This window comes from Apteryx mantelli, chromosome 2 (genome assembly GCF_036417845.1).
Source record: "Apteryx mantelli isolate bAptMan1 chromosome 2, bAptMan1.hap1, whole genome shotgun sequence".
In the NCBI taxonomy this organism is placed as follows: domain Eukaryota; kingdom Metazoa; phylum Chordata; class Aves; order Apterygiformes; family Apterygidae; genus Apteryx; species Apteryx mantelli.
The window spans coordinates 17850073-17870290 of record NC_089979.1 but is presented as its reverse complement, the minus strand read 5'-3'; the positions used below and the strand labels follow the sequence as shown (position 1 = coordinate 17870290).

The following is a 20218-nucleotide window of genomic DNA, read 5'->3' as shown; positions in this document are numbered from 1 at the left end:
GTACTCTGAAACCATGTTTTAGTTCTGTGACACGAGCCAGAACAAGATAAAAAGGAATGCCTATGCTAATGTTTTACATTTTTCCACGTTTATTTTACAAACTCATTTTAGTATTTCAGGTTTTCTAATTTAGGAATTTAGTTATATTTACTTCTATTGTAAATTTCATATTAAACTTCTGAGTAATCTCGACAATACTTTTATTTACTTTTTTCTTATTAATGATTTATAAATTGTGTATTTCACAAGGGTCACTTGTGAAACTACTATCACTACTGTCTACTGGGCAGTCCATAGACTTTCTCTTAATAATTCCCCAAAACACACATTAATTTATATTTATTTTATAGCATACCTTCCTAAAATATATTACATATTACACAAAATCTTAATTCAAAATTGATCTTAGTTTAGTGTCCATGTTAGCAGTTCTATTACTTGCCACACAATTTTTGCTCTTAAAGTTTACATTTGTTTCCAATAACAATTACTACTTTCCTTTTTCAGTTTTAGACAGTTTTGCATTTTCCCCACTCCATTTCAAATTCTGTATCAATTTTTTTAATCACATCTCTATCATTTGCATAGAAGAGTCAGTTAATCATTAATCCTGTAATACAAAGCAGCTCACTGAGCTACTGGTTAACTGGGTAACTACTGAGACATCAGTATCCTTTCCTGAATCACATCTTTTCAGAATATACTTTATTTCTATTAACATACACAGAAAATGTCTTACATATGTACACAAACATTCACACACATACAATGTATACATCCATACACACACATACATATATATCTATTGCTCTTGAAGTGCAATACTTGAAGTGGACCAACACTTGAAGCAATATACTGTGAATTCTTTCTTTATTTACAGATGAAGGTTGTATATCAGCACTCCACTACACACTTCAATTAATTTGGACATATATAAATATACAAATGCATTTTCACTTTCACTGGGTTAAGTTTCATTTTATTTTGTTTTCGTAACTTTCTACAGTTTTTCACTCTAATGTTGTAAGAAGCTGAGAGTACCTGTATTTCAAGGAAATAGCAAGACAATTTTAATCTATAATGAATGTTTAGTGATCATGTAGACATTTTGCAAGGCCTTGTTCTTTGACTGGCTAATCAGACAACCAGAGCATGGGATTTGCATACTGTAAAACTGACAAGAAATAACCATGAAATAATTATGCAGATCAGACACCTGAACCAATACGAGCAGAGGGAATTGCACAGCTGGGGGGGGGGGGGAAATCTGTAACAAAGTATCAGTGACTGTCAGAATTCCTGTCAATCAGCAAGGAAATCTCATTCAGACAGAAAATAAAGTATGTTTATAATTATAGCCTTTTCTGTTGATAAGGTATTCACCAATAATAAAACATTTCAGATTATTATGTTCTGCTGTGTTCTTACCAACACATAAGCATTTTTCAGTCAGTTAAGAAAAATAAATAGTATTTTCAGCTTATTCATTCTCATTTTCTTTGATAGTGATTAATTTTCATGTCTTACATGCATTTAAAATATATATGACATAGAGTGTATATTATACAAGTATATTATCACCTGAATATATCTGCATGTACTACTGGCTGCAGTATGTTCAGAAAAGCTTTTGAGAGAGCAAAAAGAAATTAAAGGAGAGATCAAGACAAACTAAAGTTATCAATCCTTTCAGTACATTTTTCAGGCCTGATCTTGCTCCCTTGGAATTAAATGAGGATTTTACTATAGACCTTAAAGTGACACTATTTAGCTCATTATGTACAATAGGACTCAATATTCCTTTTTCATATCATTTAGGTATACCTCTGCAAACAGTAAGCTCTCTTAGTTAATTGAACATTCTACATTACCTGTATACTCAAGATGAAATCCAGCAGCTGAAACACTAATATCAGACTGAAAGTTTAGGTACAAATTGTTTGATGTGCTGTTGAGAAGTGGAGGTATGGTTGTCCCTGAAAAGAGAAAAGAAAATACTACTGAAATGCACAGAAACTGAAATAGACATATAAATGTACATTTCACATTAGGTATATATAAAAAAGAGAAAGAAAGAGCAAGAGCGAGAGCGAGCGAGAGAGAAAGAGAAGTCATGTAACCAGTTCCACAATATTTTGTCATCTTGGATGCTGTGAAGTATCTGTCTCTAACTGTAAGAGTTTTGTTATATTTTCAGTGTACCACAATATCAGAGAGAGGAACTGCAGGCATTCAGGGAAGAAGGGTCTAACGTAAATTTATAACACTCACTTGTATCAACAAAAGGAGAAATAAATCATAAAAGCAAGAACAAATCTTGTAACTGGACTGACTTTAAAAGTTCCAGTCAGATATATCAAGCATCTCTGAAAATATTCTGTAGGGATATTGTTAGAAATACAATTTCTTACTTATTTGTGGTTTCAGCAAATTGGTAACGAGAAACTTTGAATGACAAGACAACAATCTTTATGAATATCTACTAGAAGATGACTGTTCACTAAAATAGAAACAATATTACCTGTTGTTAATTATGGGAGAAACAAACACTGAAAAAACAACTAGAGAGAGTTGTGTGTTTACAATGAAGAGTTATACTTCTGAAACACTTATTGTAAAATCTTCTCAGTCACCTGAATAACTTCCAAGCCTTGGAGCATTGTTGTCAGCTCCATCGTAAAAGTCTAAGGAATCCCAGTTGTGTTCTGTGGCAAAACTCACCACTTGCACCTATGAAGAAAAATGTGAGGTAAAGAACATAAACTTCTTCCCCTCTGTACTCAGCACAAAGAAAGAGGACTGTAATTGGTAGCCTCTGTTGCTTTCAATCACAAAAAGATGTTTTTTGCTGTCACTGTCAAAGAGAATGGAAAATAAACATTATGAATAAAATAACAGTCTTTGCTTTTAATTTTAATTGCCAATTCAGACTTCTGACTTCCATGACCCTTAGCCACAACTACATATTTCCTCTGACATGAGCCACAGAGACACAAAAATCATCTGGGTATAGAATATGGTTCTCTCATTTGGAGGACATTGAGAGGAAAACAAAATACAAGATCATCAATTACTGTAATTTTTTTGTGATTCTCACTAGTTTATCCAGGGTTAAAAACAGTCCCATAATGATTCAAGTTGCTTCATCTATCTTGCCATGTTCAATTCTGCTTCTAGGTAAGAGCAACCTCCTGTGTTTAGTGACCTTCATCTTGACTCGTCTCCTGAGGAGAAGCAGTCACTAGTCTGCTGCAAGCAAAAGGCAGAACATACTCTTCATCTCTTCCAGAGGTGACAACATCCTTCCTCATTTAAGGAGGGGAGCAAGAGGGAGCATAAATTTGTTCTGGTGTAGTGAAAGCACTCACTATAAAGCAGAGAAATACTAGGTTCCTGTCCCTGTCCACTTTACTGTTTGGGACAGTGTGGAGTTTTTGTTTTAGTAAACTAACTGTTTAATGAAAAATGTTTGAAGAGTGACAGGAGCAAGGATAAACCTCAAACCATCCTCTCAAATAAGTGCCTTGGCCACTAGGTTAGAGAATCATGCTTTCTTTTGCTCTCATTTATTTCTCCTTATCTTTTCTTCAAAACGGAAAAACTTCAACAGAAGAAGTAAGTGCCAGTTCCAGTATAGCTAGGTATTTAAGATATTTTTCTAGGTGGAGTTGAACCTTTTAGCTGAAGGGAATGTTGAGTTTGGCCACCGATTTCTTAGATAGGGACTTAAACCACTTTGCTTTCTACAGAAGGGGATTGGTCAGATGCTACAGCCAATGGATGATTTTTAAAAATGAACTGGCAATTCTGTTGGTATGTTTTAGAGGCTTGGAGAAGGTCCACTGGATCTGGCCTGCTAGGAAACTTCAAAACTTGTTTGTTTATTTTTTGGTTCACAAAGGGCTTAGGTGAAAGTTATGTGTTGTTACTGTGTCAGGAATATTTCTGAAAATAAACAGAATTGGAACTGCAGGCACCCAGGTCTCTTTCAGACCAAATTTGGAAATATCTAATGCTTTTTACGTATTTTCAGGGCCAGACTGCTGATGACCGCTATTTTTAGATTAGTCATGAAACACCTAATTTTAAATATCTATTTTACTGCAAGTTATGCTAATCTCCCTAAACTCCCTGTGTAATCAATAAAGAGAAAGACATAACTTCAGGCAGTGATCTGGAGCAAGAGTCTACATTAGATGTTTTGAATTATCTCCTGCAGATGCCTTTCTGCCCTAACTTCATAAGGAAACACGGTAAGTTAATTTCCCAATATAAGGTATTTAAGTTAGATGCCTGAAGATAGGCATTGAGTGCACTCTCTTCATATTTACTTAAACCTACCTTTCAATGTCTGCTTTTGGATTTGAGATGAAGCAGCTTACAGCTGATCCAATTGTTTCAAAATATTCAATAAGGTACTCATGCACATCAGTAGTTGCTACACCTCAATAGCATCCTACATGTTTCACTGAGGAATATGCATAGGTGATACTTTTCTTGATTTTAAAGAGACAAAAGTAATATATCTCTGTTACTTTGAGGGAATAAATATTAATCAGGTAAAATATCCAGATATTTTACGCATTTGTGTATATTGATGTATATATAACATTAGCTACCAAAGTATCTTGAATATCCACATTTGCATTCTCAGGTTGGATAAAATCAAGTACTCAAAAGCTGCCTTACGAAGCTGGTTGACACAGTAAGATACATTTTTATGTGTGCATATTCATAATTGTTCTTTCTTGTTAAATGAAAAAAAAACCAAAACAATTGTGATGTCATTTCTGACATTAAAAATATATATAAAGCTAAGCTCAGTTCTCAAAATGGCTTGTAAAAACGGTATGATGAGTTCCTATGTATATTATGTCTTACTGATCCTATATCAGGTGTGCTCATTCACTGTATCAAGGATTTTTATCTTCCTCAGAGCTAGCCCTGAAAATCAGACAGGATTCAGAGGACCAAGCCTGATAATCATGCTTTGTGACTGTTCTGCTTCAGCAACAATATTCAAGGTTCTGCAGATCTAATTATACCCATAGGCATGTCCATGAAACTGCCTTGGTGTTGTTACATTTGTACAAGTACAAATGACTAAGTGATCAATAACAGAAAGAAAGGATATTTTACACCAGCTCTCTTAGCTGGAAAGCTCTGGAGACCTAGAAAGAATTAAAAACAGTAAAAACATTGCTTTATTATGACTGTGGACCAAAACATTATCATGTAGATTAGACACCTAAACTGAAACCAAGGTTAGCAGTTTAGTCACCTAATGCACTCAGTAATAAGAGATAAACACTTCCAAAATGCAAATGTGGGTGCTTAAGTGAGGACATCAATTAATGTCTAACTTAGATGCTCTGAACTATCCTCTTAGTGTTTAACTTTTGTTATTGATTGTGTAGAAAACGTAGGGCACTCAGGATCCTAACTTAGTCAACTGTTTAGATCAAGTAGTATTCCCCAGAATCAATCTCAAAACTTATTTATCTTATTAAAATACTGTTCTTAATGGATACTAATGGTTTTGAAAATTGAACTCATAATCTTCTAAATCTTACCATGTATGGACTTAGGGTGGATTTGTGATGATTTCTTTGTTCTTCTATGAAGTTTTTATTTTTTTGTTAAATATTTTTAGTTATTTAAAACAAAAAGTATATATTTTTCAAGATGATTATATAGCAGTCAACCATTAAATCATACTGTTTTCAAAACCTTTCTTGACACTGTAAATACCTTAAAGTTTCTGTGATGTAACTATTAAAAGGACAGGTTTAATAAACTGTCCACAATCTTTTGCTTTTTTTTTGCAAGACAGTTAAATCTAAATTAGAAATAATCTCTATAGTTTTAAATGGACTTTAACTTAACAGTAGGCAATGGGACCTTACAGTATTAAATATCTACTACTGAAAACTTAGATCTTTATTTTTCAGTTTCTACAGTAGTTATATTTTGAACCAAGGGAGATTTAGGAAACTATTTACCATGGGTTCTTGATAAATGTTTTGCCAGGAATTTCATCAGATGATGGTTAGAAGTCCTAATTTGTTAAACACAACTTTCCAGTTATCAGGCTTCTGTTAGTTTGTTTAGTGAATTCTAAAAAGTGATGAGATATACATGACTTAGCTACATGGATACTTTTCTACTATATGTTCCATGAAAGCCTTAATCTATATTTCAGTAAATTAGAATTCTGTCAATAATTTAAAGGACCCATTCACATGTCATGTTGAAACATACTGAAACATCTTTATATCATGTCAAACATTTATAACTGTACAGTAAATAACAGAGTTTCTAGGAAAATGTATAATCTGCCTGTGAAAACAACCCACTTAACTTCACTCTGTTGAAAGGAAATGTATCTATTTTGGGGGAAGGAATAAACACAGAAACTTCTCTCTGTTCTCTCTAGTTTACAATGAATTTTTGACCATTGACAGATTTTAAATTATCAGTGCTTTTCTTCTAAGTAAAAAGGTACAGGTATATTTTTTAAGAATTGTCTAAATTCTGCACCTTTCAAAATCTGCGTGAATAAAATAATGTTCAATAAATTCCCCTGTGACAATCATTAATGAGATAATAAAAATGTATGAATAAATGATCTTTTCATGCTCTTCTATCAGGAAAAACAGTTTTGAGCATGACAATAGCAAGCAAATAGCAAGTATACTTACTTGAATCCCAGCTCCCTCCGGTACTGTGATCTTCCACACACAATTGAGATTGTTGTCATAAGGCTCAGGGTAACCAGGAGACAAAATGGTCCCTTTGCGCTTTGTTAAAATTCCACCACAGGGCACTGAAAGGAAATGTTCAAGGCAAGAAAAAAAGTATGAAGCTTCAGATGTGAGAAAAGTTATTATAAAAGCTTACATAATGTTCAGCATACTACAGCTGAAAACTTTTGTAAATTTATGCTGTATATAAAAATTTATACTTGCCTCAGGAAAATAAAATCTTATATCTTAGAAAACCTTGTTTTAAGTGACCAAAAAAGAATAAAAGAAAATTAAAATTCTGGCAGTTTTCTACTCGACAAAGTCATGTTCACATTCCCCTCATTTATTTGACCTTTAACAAAGGAAAACCCATTCCATTTTGTCCTAGTAATCTGATGAAAATAAAATATTATTGTTAGCTGTTAAGAATGAAGTTTGAACAGTTGCATGTTGTAAAAGATAAAAATGTGTGGTAAAAAAGAAATATTCTTTCTTAATATTGCTACTTTGTTGTTTAAATAAATAATAGCACCAGTCTCAAGTCCTCAACTATTCTCTTTGCTTTTGTGAGTTATCCCATTACAGACTATGGATCTATCATATTAGTAAAGAAATTGCTAAATGCTTGCACAACTGCACTCATCACATCCATACCCATGGATTAATAGAAGTCTTATGCATGAAATAGGACAGAGGCATCCAGTACCATTAAGTTTCCCCTCTGAATGTTCAACTTGAATGTATCTTGTCTAGATCAGTAGATGTTCTAACAGGGACAAAGAAATCTAGATACAGATATTCTGTTGGTATTTAAGAAGCTGAAGGAAAAGATTGATGAGATGTTGTCAAAACCATTAAAAGCCAATGATCATTTCTATGCAACACTACCAAGTTGTAAACTGATTTCATTAGATACAAATATGAGGATTTAGAAAATAGGTAGAGGAATGCAACTCATCGTAGTAATGAATACTGTAGCTACATTTTATATGGCATATAATTGATAGAATCTGTCCGGAACTACATGGATAAACTAAAGGTCAGGGTCTCTTAAAGTCTTTAAGTAATTACTCATAAAAGGATGAGCAGACAGAAAGATTGATGTCTGCTATCTGTAAGAAAACATTCAAGCATTCACTAGAGCTAAGGCAATTTAGTATGGTCTTGTGTAGCACTTCAATTATTAAACTGAATTAGTTCAATGCAATTTTCACTTCATATATATTTTATGACCTTTATTGGCACAGTGATTTTCAGACATAAGGTATAATGAATAGTTTTGGCCTGCAACCCTTTTTCAGTTCCACTTTCCTAGAGCCAGATAGTTTAATATATCAATAATATATCGTAATCAGTGACCAAAATATTTATTTCAACATTTTGTTGAGTTGTTATATCTAAAAACAAAGTGAATACATTTCAAGGGGATAAATGGTACAGTTCTACTGATTAAATTGTAGTAATTGAAAATAAATAGAAGCATAGATCTGTACTTCAGTTTCTTATTAAAATATATATTATGGTTCTATCCTTATACTTGAATCAATCTAGATAAACACTATTAGTCTATAATATCTGGTTAATTGCATTTTATTAATACTACCCCACTGTTATGTAATCTTGATCTCTACCAAGATTTTAGTATTTTGGAGGAAATCTATTTTTATTGAAAACCACCCAGTCTCTACCATGCAGCATCAGCTGATTAGCCCAGAAAATTTAAAATCAACCTAATGAAAAACTATTTTCTATTTTCCCTTCCTCTACTCATCTACAGTCAGCCTCGCAGTGTGTTTACCTTTTCCTCTATGTACAATAGGTTAGAAACATTTTTGTAAAAAATCTGTTCTCTGTCCAGAAAAGTAAAGTAACTTTATCTCATACATATGTTTATTGTTTGAGTGGGGAACTGAGTTCTTCACATGGCTTCATCCTCATAATGAATTGTGTTTAATGTATTCAATTTGCACAAAATTAATATATAATGCAGTCAGTACTGTAACAGATGTTACAGGTGAAAAAGTTAGACGGTGTTGCAAAAACATCCCTGCAAATGCTAACCAATTTGGATTAATTTATACACAGTTGATTTTTTTTTCCACATTAAAAAAAACAAACACGCCAAACTCCATTAAAGCATAATATGTAAATCAAAACATACAATGTTCCATATTCGCCCTTGATATAAACCTCAGGAAAAATGTACTAATAGAATTTTATTTGTTTACTCTAGGGCTTTTCAGCCCAGTCAGCTAGATTTCCAATTGGTGCAAATCAGTTTATTAATGCCAATGGATGCACATTAATTTAAGAATTTAATTTTGGGAATTTAATCTTGTATGACTACAACAGGACAAAATATTTTTCTGCTCTGGAAAACTACAGCTTTTTCTGACAAACAATCACATATTAGCTTAACTATTTTAACTCTTTAATACAGTAGCACTCTTCATAATAGCTTGCAATATCTTGTTAAAGATCTGAAAGGTGAGAGCATCTTAGTCTTGCAGGCAGTCGGGGCACAGAGCGTTGTTTCTGAGACTTGATTAAGGGACAGCCAGGGCCTGTCATTGAAGTTAATGCAAAAGAAGCTAACATATAATTTACAGCAGCAGGGTATGTTCATGAAGCTAGTGAAATGTCACAGCAAGGTTAGAATAGAAAGAGGAATAACTTCTTAACCTTGAATAAAGAAGAAAGTGAGTAAAAGTTAGCAGGAATAAATACTGTATGGATGACAAAGAGGGAACACATTCAACTAGAGGTAATGGTCTATACTTTAGGCAGTAATTAGTTCTACAAAAAAGCCTTAAGAACTCACCAACACATGTAGGGAGAGAATCATTCCACTGTGCCAATGCGTTTGGTACTGTATCACATCTAATTGCTGTTGACCCGTGGAGGATATACCCTGGATTGCACTCAAAAAGAACCAATGAACCAACTGCAAATTCATTCCCAATCCTTTTTCCAAACCTTGGTTCAGGCACAGAGCTGCACTGTGTTGCACTTGTTCTTGGAACAGCTGCAAGGATACAAATAATTGTGGATTCCTAATTTTATATTTGGTGGAGGAATACAGATATTGAAACACAAATTTTGAAAATGATTGGAAGTAACATTCCTTTATTTGCCAGTTAAGAACATCTGCATAATCCCTAAATGAATCTTCAGAATACGGATTGTGTACTTTTGATGTCTGGGTTACAATTTATAGGAGCATAGAATTGATATTCTTGCCCAGATTAAAACCAATGCATAAAATGCACACTGAAACCTTTCTAAAATGGCACAAAAAAGAAGTAATATTATGAAATATTCAGCTAAAACTTCTAATAATAATAAGTTTCTGACGGGTGAGTGAAGAGTTAACAGGACTGAAGTTTGTCAATTGATATGCAGAAGAACTGAGAGCACCAGAGCTGACGTGCACAAAGCTGTTGAACAGAGGACTTAACAGGACTAAAGTCGTCTACCAACCGATCTGTGCAAGGACTGATATGCGCAAGGCTGCGGAATGATTAACAAGACTGGAGAAGTGAAGTCTGCCACCTGGGATCTGCACGGACCCCCGGGGAGGGAAGAAGCGATACGGAGGTGCTGTGGTCTTGCCACGCTAGCAGGGTCTTCCCAAGCAGACAAACAGTCCTGTGATTGCGAAACTTGCTAAAAGTCAGCAAAAGCAGTGTTTGCCCAGAGCCCCAGCCGTATAAAAAGAGACTTGGGAGCTAGGAGAGTTTGAGCAGGGACGGAACGTGACCTGACCATCCTCTCCGGCTGGAGCGTGAGTATCCCCCCCCTCCCCTTTTCCTGGGACGCTGGGGTAAGGTAACTCCTCGAGGTTGAGAGCCCTCTCACTAGGAGAGTGAACAAGCTAGCTTTCAAGCAGGGATAAGCAGTCCTTCCAATTAATAGCGCAGTAATCGACGGTTTCGGGTTATCCTTTCTAAATTAGTAACTGATGGTTTTGTGTTATCCTTCCTAAATTAGTAATCACATTATTTTAATGGATGTTACTAATCCAAGAACTTGTGTGAGGAAATAAACATCTTTTTTATTATTATTACATTACTGTCTCAGTCGTTGCTATCGAACCTTCATAGCATGACAGCGTGACAGTTTCCAAGTAAAATTTCTGTGTCAGATAGATATTTACATTTATTCCTGTGGATTTCTGAATGTGTACTCTGCCTGTCAGATCAGGATTCAAATTTAATGGAAGAATGAATTACAGTTGCAAGTATTAATGAATAACCATTTCTGTGTCTGATCCATAAAAAGGCAAATAATGTAAATCAAGAGAAGTATCTTAATAATAGAAAGCTCACTGATTCACCCACAGGTAATACTATTTTCAGTTATTCATATTTAAACAGAAAGATAAGCCAGTTTAGCAGCCAAATGGACACAGAAACAGCTGTTTTGTAAAACTGTCTTCTTAAATTTGGAACCTCTCTCATGTTTCTTAAATATCTGACTTAATCTTTAACATACAGATAAAAGAATGGTGCTAAAATATTTTTAAAACATGCAGAAATAGTGAAACTTATTATATCATGAACAGGTTATTACTTTCCTCTGTATTCTCAGTCTGTTCCTCTCTGATAGATTTCTTCTTCAACAGCATTGCAATTTGTGAAAAAAAGAATTAATTTACACATTTTTCCAGGCTGTCTTACCTTGATAAACAAAATGAAATCCTTTAGCTGTTACTGGTCCAACTGAAGTAAATCTAACCGTGATCTGGTTACCTGAGCTCAACGGAAGGGATTCACCTACTCAAACAAAACAAATACAAAGCTATCATAACCAGTTTCTAGTAAAGATGCATTTAAAATGCCTATCAACATCTTTGCAACTAGAAAATAACCAAAAATCTGTTCTGCTCAGTAACTTTACGATATACATATGATTTCAATATCTTATGTTGACAGTATTATGTCATTCTAGAAGAGGGAGACTGAAAATCATCTCAGTTTTTAGGAAGGTTTTTTTTTTCCCCTTACCAAAAATAAATTAAAAAAATGATATACCATATCTCCTGGAGACAACATGCACATAATATATGAAATTTCACTTTGCTGTAAATATACTTTAATTTCCATTTAAATATATAATACCCATTTCAGATTGTTTACTAGATAAAAAAATCATAAAAGCACAAAGTAAGCCATCCCAAATACTCACTATAATAATTAAAGAAGAAAAAAATAGGTTCAGCTTAGCTTTAATTCCTTCATTACCACAAACTTTTGAGTGATTAGGAGTTTCCATTAAAACCCTCACTTCATATATGTCTAAATTTGCATCTAAGAAAAACAGACAATACTTTTTATTTATTTATTTTTATCTGCACACTCTGCCTAGACTTATACAAAATGAACAGTAGTTTAATGAAAGTTCTATTAAGGGATACCTGAATGAGATCCTGAGAGAGAGGATAACAAAGATGACTGCAGAGTTGGGCCATCATATACTTCGACCACATCATGGAGTGATGTCTGGAAAAATACAAACTGGCCAAAAACCACTGATCAAACAGGAAGAAGAAAAAGCAAGTGGCACCAATTGCCAAATAAAAAGAGGGACAGAATGAGAAAGTAAAAAAAAAAAAAAAGGAGAGAACAAAATATACATTAATATAGTGTTTAAAAATATTTTTATTGAAAAGGATAGATATTTATTAGTTGATTTTCCTGAACAGTTAATTCAAGTAACTGTCTTGGTGTATAAAGTTATTTTTCATACCATAAGATCAGTAGAAGGATAAAAGTGCAGTTGTGTATATAGGAAACAAGCAATGAATGTAGACAAATCATACATTTACTCATATAAAGATTTTAACAATGAGGGGGAAAAAAAAATTATGCTGCTGAACATATTTTCAAATTCTCTGCTTTTCCCCCATTGAATTCTCAGTGCAAAAGCTGCCTTTAGAATTGTAGACATATTTTTATATATCCCGCTTTATTCACTTGTTTTGCTGATAAGTGTCTGTAAGTTTCACTTACCTTGGAATGTTTTATTTTTCTTAAGAATGTTAACATTCATTGCATCTTTCACTTTTGCAATGTACGATGAACAACTAATTCAAAACAACAAACACCCTGGGGAATTCTTATTCTGAATCACAAAAAAGTTGTTGTTTTTTTAAAATTGTGCTAGTTGAACAACTCAATTAAGGATGTTATTTTTCCACTTAAATCCAGAAGTCTGTTCAGCACATTCACATTACAGGTATTATCACTTTCAATATATGTAAACAATTAAGAAGAAAAGGAAATGAATTGCTGTGTTAATTCTGACCCTAGTACCTACAAAACATTTATATCCTAATGCTATCACCATTACTAAAAATGGTTGGAAAAATGGCCTTAGGAAAAAGGGGTAAAAAGGTGGAAATAGTTATATGTATTTGTTGGTACTGGAATACCTGTAAAGGGAAACAGAACCAGTTCTGGTTCATGACCTAGGTGAGACATTTAGGGATAAATATTCCAGCGTGTTGTTGCTGGAGACAGATGATATTGGTTTTCCATTTGTTCTATAATATCCTTATCTGGCATTCTGTTATAAAGGACGAAGCCAGGAATTTACAATTCTCCCAATTTATACATTTTAATAATGCTTTAAAATCAGTATGTCAAAAATTTGAAGCCTTCAAGTTGTTGATTTTTTTTCATTTTTAGACTGATTGATTAAAAAAAAAAAGAGGCAGTTTTACCTTGCCAATGCAGGATCTTATCACACCCTCTTTTCAAGAAGAAAAAGAAATCCATTTTTGAATGGAAAACTTTTTCGGAAGTGAAGGACTGAATGTTATATTTATAATATATTTAAACAAAAAGTAATTTAGAAAGTGTCAATGAAACACTTTAATTTTTTTGTCAAATCTTAGGAGGAAGTATGAGTGAGATATCAAATTACCTCCTTTATTTTTCCTCCAATTTATAATTACTTTTAGTGTCTCCAGAAAATTTAATATAGTTTTACTAGCTCTGCTTATTTTTAAAACAATATTTGACTGCATCCAGCTCCTATTTTTCGGTGATGCTAAAGATACTAACGAAGTTAATCCAGCTAATTGCTCCTGCCATGTAACCCATTTACATTTGTACTTTTTGTGGATCTTAGTTTCAGAGTCAATGAAAAAGTTTATTTTGCCATTGAGCCAAGAAAAAAGTTCTTCTTGACTTGCACTGCTTGTGGGAGGATGCTCCCAGCTCCCCCCCCCCCGTTTGGTGCCCATTAGGAACAGTCTGCATTCCTGTGTTTTACACTCCCAAAGGCAGGATGTCAAGACTTTGAGATAAGGCCTGCTTGGGCACCAGGACCTGGAGACACAAAAGCCTCTCGCTGCGGGGCAGTGTTAATTGCTGTGGTCAGGACTGTCTCCTCCTCATCAGGACCCTGAGAGGTAACACCTGCTTCCACTGCTGGGGCAGTGTTAATCATTGTGGACTGGAATTAACTCCTTCCTACCTCAGCTGTGGGATCTCTCCTAGGGACCCCCACTGCAGGAGTAAAGCAGTCATTCACAGTCGCTCAAACACCTCTCTCCAGTGCTGAAGAGTGCGCAAGGCAGCTAGCCTGCCCTTGGGGGTGTTCAGCCATCCCCCCCCCCCCCCCCCAACCCATGACTGTGGGTGCGATCCTCATAACGACGGAGGAGAGCTGAACCCTGCAGCGGCCAAGAGCCAGGGACTGCGGCTGTGTCAAGAGAACTGCAACTGGCCTAGCGACTCCACCGCCACCTTCCCCTGAAGGGTATAAATAGGTTGGCCCCAGAGGCTGTCTGGGGCTCTTTGTGGGTGGCAGTGGGTCTGCCAACTTGTGGAACCCCTTGGGATGCCCTCCTGCAGTTACTTCCCTGGGATTGAGTGTATGTTGGCTGCTGAGGCAATGCATGGGTAAGATCAACCAAAATTGGTTTGCCTAGTTCATTCATTTGGGTAGTTACAGTTAGTATAAATTAGCTAGCTTTTTTTTTTTCTTTGTAACTTGTGTAGGAAATTTTGATCTTTGAAACAAGTGGTGGAGTCAAGCAGTAAATCTCCTTCTCCCCCTCCTCCCCTCCCTTGCACCACACAAAACCCACATGGTCCAGGACTGTAAGGTAGTTGGTTGTCCCATGACGCTGCTCTTTCCCATTTCAAAGCAAGTTATGAACCATGTACAGAAATGCCATGCAAGTTCTGAGGCATAACTGTTAACAAACATGTAATGGTTATCAAGATCTGTATCATGGGAAAACTGTAAAAATAGAATTTATAAGCTGTACTGGTGTTTTAATGGGCTATTATAAAATATTTACAGAGCAATTATACCATATAGTGAGCTAAGTTCAAAGGTCTGTTTCTACACTTCATAAGATCCTTGTTCCCTCCAGCTTTGCCTTAAGCGCTTTCTTGTCTAAGAGTGTAATACTGAAGAAAAATGAAGATAAAATTTGGTTATTACAGCAAACAGAAAACTCCACATATCATCTGTGGTAACTGTGTCCCTGTCCCCCCCCCCTCCCCCCCACTATCATTTGTGCATTTTCTTAATAAATTACAGGCAAAATCTGAGCAGGTAACCAAAAGTTAACATCAGCTTGCAATCAAATACATTATGGAGAGATTTAAGGTGAGTATCACAGCTGAGACCATCAAATAAGAATGTTGCGACTGCAGTTTCATGATCTCTTTAAGCCAATCAAGCTGTCCTTTCAAGTCAGGCAGCAGTAAGGTGCAGCCAGTACAAAAGAAAACAGATCCCCTTTCTTCCTTTTTCTGTGCTAGGCTAATTTTTTCTCATTAAATCAACTGCGATATACAGGCATACCTCATTTTATTGCGCTTTGCTTTATTGCACTTCGCAGATACTGCATTTTTTACAAATTGAAGGTTTGTGGCAACCCTGCATTAAGCAAGTCTGTTGGCACCATTTTTCCAGCAGCATGTGCTCGCTTCGTGTTTCTGTGACACATTTTGGTAATTCTTGCAATATTTCAAACTTTTTCATTATTATTATATCTGTTATGGTGATCTGTGATCAGTGATCTTTGATGTTACTGTTGTAATTGCTTTGGGGTGTCATGAACTGTGCCCATGTAAGACGGTGAACTTAATCGATAAATGTTGTGTGTGTTCTGACTGCTCCACCGACCGGCCGTTCCCCCATCTCTCTCCCTCTCCTCAAGCCTCCCTATTCCCTGAGACACAACAATAGTGAAATTAGGGCAATTCATAACCCTACAATGGCCTCCAAGTGTTCAAGTGAAAGGGAGAGTCGCACGTCTCCCACTTTAAATCAAAAGCTAGAAATGATGAAGCTTAGTGAGGAAGGCATGTCGAAGCCGAGATAGGCCGAAAGCTGGGCCTCTTGCGCCAAACAGTGAGCCAAGTTGTGAATGCAAAGGAAAAGGTCTTGAAGGAAATTCAAAGTGCTACTCCAGCGAACGCACGAATGATAAGAAAGCGAAACGGCCTTCTTGCTGATATGGAGAAAGCTTCAGTGGTTTGGACAGAAGATCAAACCAGCCGCCACAACATTTCCTTAAGCCAAAGTCTCATCCAGAGCAAGGCCCTAACTCTCTTCAGTACTATGAAGGCTGAGAGGTGAGGAAGCTGCAGAAGAAAAGGTTGAAGCTAGTAGAGGTTGGTTCATGAGGTTTAAGGAAAGAAGCTGTCTCCATGACATAAAAGTGCAAGGTGAAGCAGCAACTTATCCAGAAGATCTAGCTAAGAGAATTGATGAAGGTGGCTACACTAAACAGATTTTCAATGTAGATGAAACAGCCTTCTATTGGAAGAAGATGCCATCTAGGACTTTCCTACCTAGAGAGAAGTCAGTGCCTGGCTTCAAAGGACAGGCTGACTCTCTTGTTAGGGCCTAATGCAGCTGGTGACTTTAAGTTGAAGCCAATGCTCATTTACCATTCCAAAAATCCTATGGCCCTTAAGAATTATGCTAAATCTACTCTGCCTGTGCTCTATAAATGGAACAACAAAGTCTGGACAACAGCACTTCTGTTTACAACTTGGTTTACTGAATATTTTAAGACTACTGTTGAGACCTACTGCTCAGAAAAAAAGATTCCTTTTGAAATATTACTGCTCACTGACAATGCAGCTGGTCACCCAAGAGCTCTGATGGAGATGTACAACAAGATTAATGTTGTTTTTATGCCTGTTAACACAACATCCATTCTGCAGCCCATGGATCAAGCAGTAACTTCAACTTTCAAGTCTTATTATTTAAGAAATACATTTCATAAGGCTATAGCTGCCATAGAGAGCAATTCCTCTGAGGGATCTGGGCAAAGTAAATTGAAACCCTTCTGGAAAGGATTCACCATTCCAGATGCCATTAAGAACATTCATGATTCATGGGAGGAGGTCAAAATATCAACATTTGCAGGAGTTTGAAAGAAGCTGGTTCCAACCCTTATGGATGACTTGTAGGGGTTCAAGACTTCAGGGGAGGAAGTAACTGCAGATGTGGTGGAAACAGCAAGAGAACTAGAATTAGAAGTGTAGCCTGAAAATGTGATTGAATTGCTGCAATCTCATGATAAAACTTTAATGGATGAGGAGTTGCTTCTAATGGATGAGCAAAGAAAGTGGTTTCTTGTGATTGGAATCTACTCCTGGTGAAGATGCTGTGAACACTGTTGAAATGACAACAAAGGATTTAGAATATGACATAAACTTAGTTGATAAAGCAGTGGCAGGATTTGAGAGGACTGACTCCAATTAGGAAAGAAGTTTTATTGTGGCTAAAATGCTATCAAACAGCATCACAAGCTACAGAGAAATCCTTTGTGAAAGGAAGAGTCAATCAATGTGGCAAACTTCATTGCTGTCTTATTTTAAGAAATTGCCACAACCACCACCCTGATCAGTCAGAAGCCATCAACATCGAGGCAAGACCCTTCATTAGAAAAAAAATTATGACTCGCTGAAGGCTCAGATGATGGTTAGCATTTTTTAGCAATAAAAGTATTTTTAATTAAGGTATGTACATTGCTTTTTTAGACATAATGCTATTGCACACTTAATAGACTACAGTATAGTGTAAGCATAACTTTTATATGCACTGGAAAACCAAAAAATTTGTGTGTCTCATTTTATTGCAATATTCGCTTTATTGCGGTGGTCTGGAAACGAACCTGCAATATCTCTGAGGTATGCCTGTATTGTGATACATCAGTGACTGGTATCTGACCAGCTGAGACTATGTAATAAGAAGGGAGATTTCAATTATTTAAAAACAACAAAAAAAAAAGTTCATGGTTCCTGGGTGTTTACCGTGACTTCTTGTTATCTTTAATATGATTTTGCCTTCTAAAAAAACTACTACTATTCTTATTAAGGTCAGTTAGTCTTTACCTCTCATCTACTTAAAACATTTACTTTTTTTTTTCCACCACCCATCAGCATCAAGTAAATATTAAGTTATTGCAAATTTCTCAGGTGGCAACACATTTGACTTCTTCCTCTCTAGAAGACTGAATTACCACATTAATAAATACATCCTGAACATCCCCTAGCAATCGATATGTGAACTTTGCTTCCAGCTCCTCCTAATGCATGAGCAGACATCAGTCTACTTGAAGCAGAACAAGGTAATGGACCTTAATAAAGCAGAAGTTCCTTAACAGAATGTGCGTCTAGCTGAAATATCCAATAGCTGTACTCCAGCCAGGAAGAGAGAGACCTTTGCTTAATTATACATTTTGGGAACTGGAGGACTGAGGGAGAAGGGGACAGCAGAGCAGAGTGGGTCACTATTGCCTAGCACATTTGGCATGTATTTGTTCTTATTTTATAGTATTTGAAAACTCTCTTCCTAAAACAAACCAAAACAAACAGACACACGCTTGAAGGCAATACCAAAAACATCTGCTTCAAAATTAACCAGAGACTGATCTATAAATGTCAGTATCCAGTATAATCTGCATTGGGAAAGTCATTAGAACATAATTACTCAGTACAAAGAAAGATCAAATAACTTTCATTGAAGAATTTGGGGTGTAAGGTAATTTTGTTATGATGGGTGGGTAAATACTCTCTAAAGAATAAGACTCATTCTCACTCAGTTGCTATCTCCTCTCAGCTACCATGGAAGACTGAAAGTCACCTGTTCAAACTCGATGTCTAAAATTGGGCTACAAATTATTCCTGAATTTATTTTCATTTTGGTCTTCACTGATTTGTGGCAATGCTATTTAAAAATAAAATATATTTTTCTATACATTTTGTGGCTTAACATTTGGCTGAGATATTTAGGTGTCTTTTCCCTCTCAAAATTAACAATGCTAGATGACCCACAGAAGTTTCTCACCTGGAATCTTCAGAATAGTTATGACACTAACTTACCTATTGCCTCAAAAATAGTAAATAACATTTTTATGCTTTTTATGCTTTTTTGTGTTTTTTTTTTTTCTTTTGCTGTCCAAATTCCAGACAAACTGAAATATCAATACTGGTATCAGTTCAGGAAACTGAGAAATACATTAATTCAAAATACATAAGCACAAAAAAATTCCTTTTTAACCATAATCCAGGCAAGAGTGGGACAAGAGAAGTTTTCATGACTCTAACTAGATGCTTATATGGCTTTCATCACTGTAACATCTGGGTGCTTTTAATGAGTTTGGAGAGCATCTAACAATAGATGGAATTGGCACAAAATAGTTGACTGGCTGAAAACTTCAACAAAGTACTTTTAGTTACAGTTTTAAAGTGAGAGATTAACATGTATAAGGTTTAATTCTGTCTTTTCTTTGGCCTGTTTCAAAAATCAGAAAAAAAAATAAGGGTATCATTTAAGTAACATTAATGAACAATATTTTTGGTCTGATTCCTATCACAGAATGGTTGAGGTTGAAAGGGACCTCTGGAGTTCATCTAGTCCAACCCCGCTGCTCAAGCAGGGTCAGCTAAAGCATGTTGCCCAGGACTGTGTCCACTCACATTTTGAATATCTCCAGGGATGAAGGCTCCACAGTCTCTCTGGGCAACCTGTTCCAGCGTCTGACCACCCTCACAGTAAAAAAGATTTGTCTTATGTTTAAGTGGCATTTCCTGTGTTTCAGCTTGTGCCCACTGCCACTTGTCCTTTCACTGGGCACCACTGAGAAGAGTCTGGCTCTGTCCTTTACATGCCCCTTCCTTCCCCACCATCAGATATTTTTACACATTGATAAGATCCCCCTGAGCCTTCTCTTTTCCAGCCTGAACAGGTAGGTATCACCTGCAAACTTACAGAGGCTGTACTCTGTCGTATCATCCAGGCCACTGATGAAGATATTAAACAGTATTGGCCCCAGTATCAATACCTGGAGCACACCACTGGTGACTGGCCTCCAGCTGGACTTCATGCCACTGATCACAACCTTCTGAGCATGGCATTTCAGCCAGTTTTCTGTTCACCTCACCATCTGTTTAACTAGTTGGTATATTTGTCATTGTCAACTAGTCAGT

The 20218-nt window shown here is 35.8% G+C and overlaps 1 protein-coding gene across 1 annotated transcript in view; it reads right to left on the bottom strand.

Annotated features, from left to right (window-relative positions):
• CSMD3 (CUB and Sushi multiple domains 3) overlaps positions 1–20218 on the bottom strand; it is a 734654-nt gene that overhangs the window by 137182 nt on the left and 577254 nt on the right. Inside the window, 6 exon segments of the mRNA XM_067292283.1 lie at positions 1872–1976; positions 2634–2730; positions 6702–6826; positions 9568–9771; positions 11426–11521; positions 12163–12276. Coding sequence (XP_067148384.1) covers positions 1872–1976; positions 2634–2730; positions 6702–6826; positions 9568–9771; positions 11426–11521; positions 12163–12276 — 741 coding nt within the window.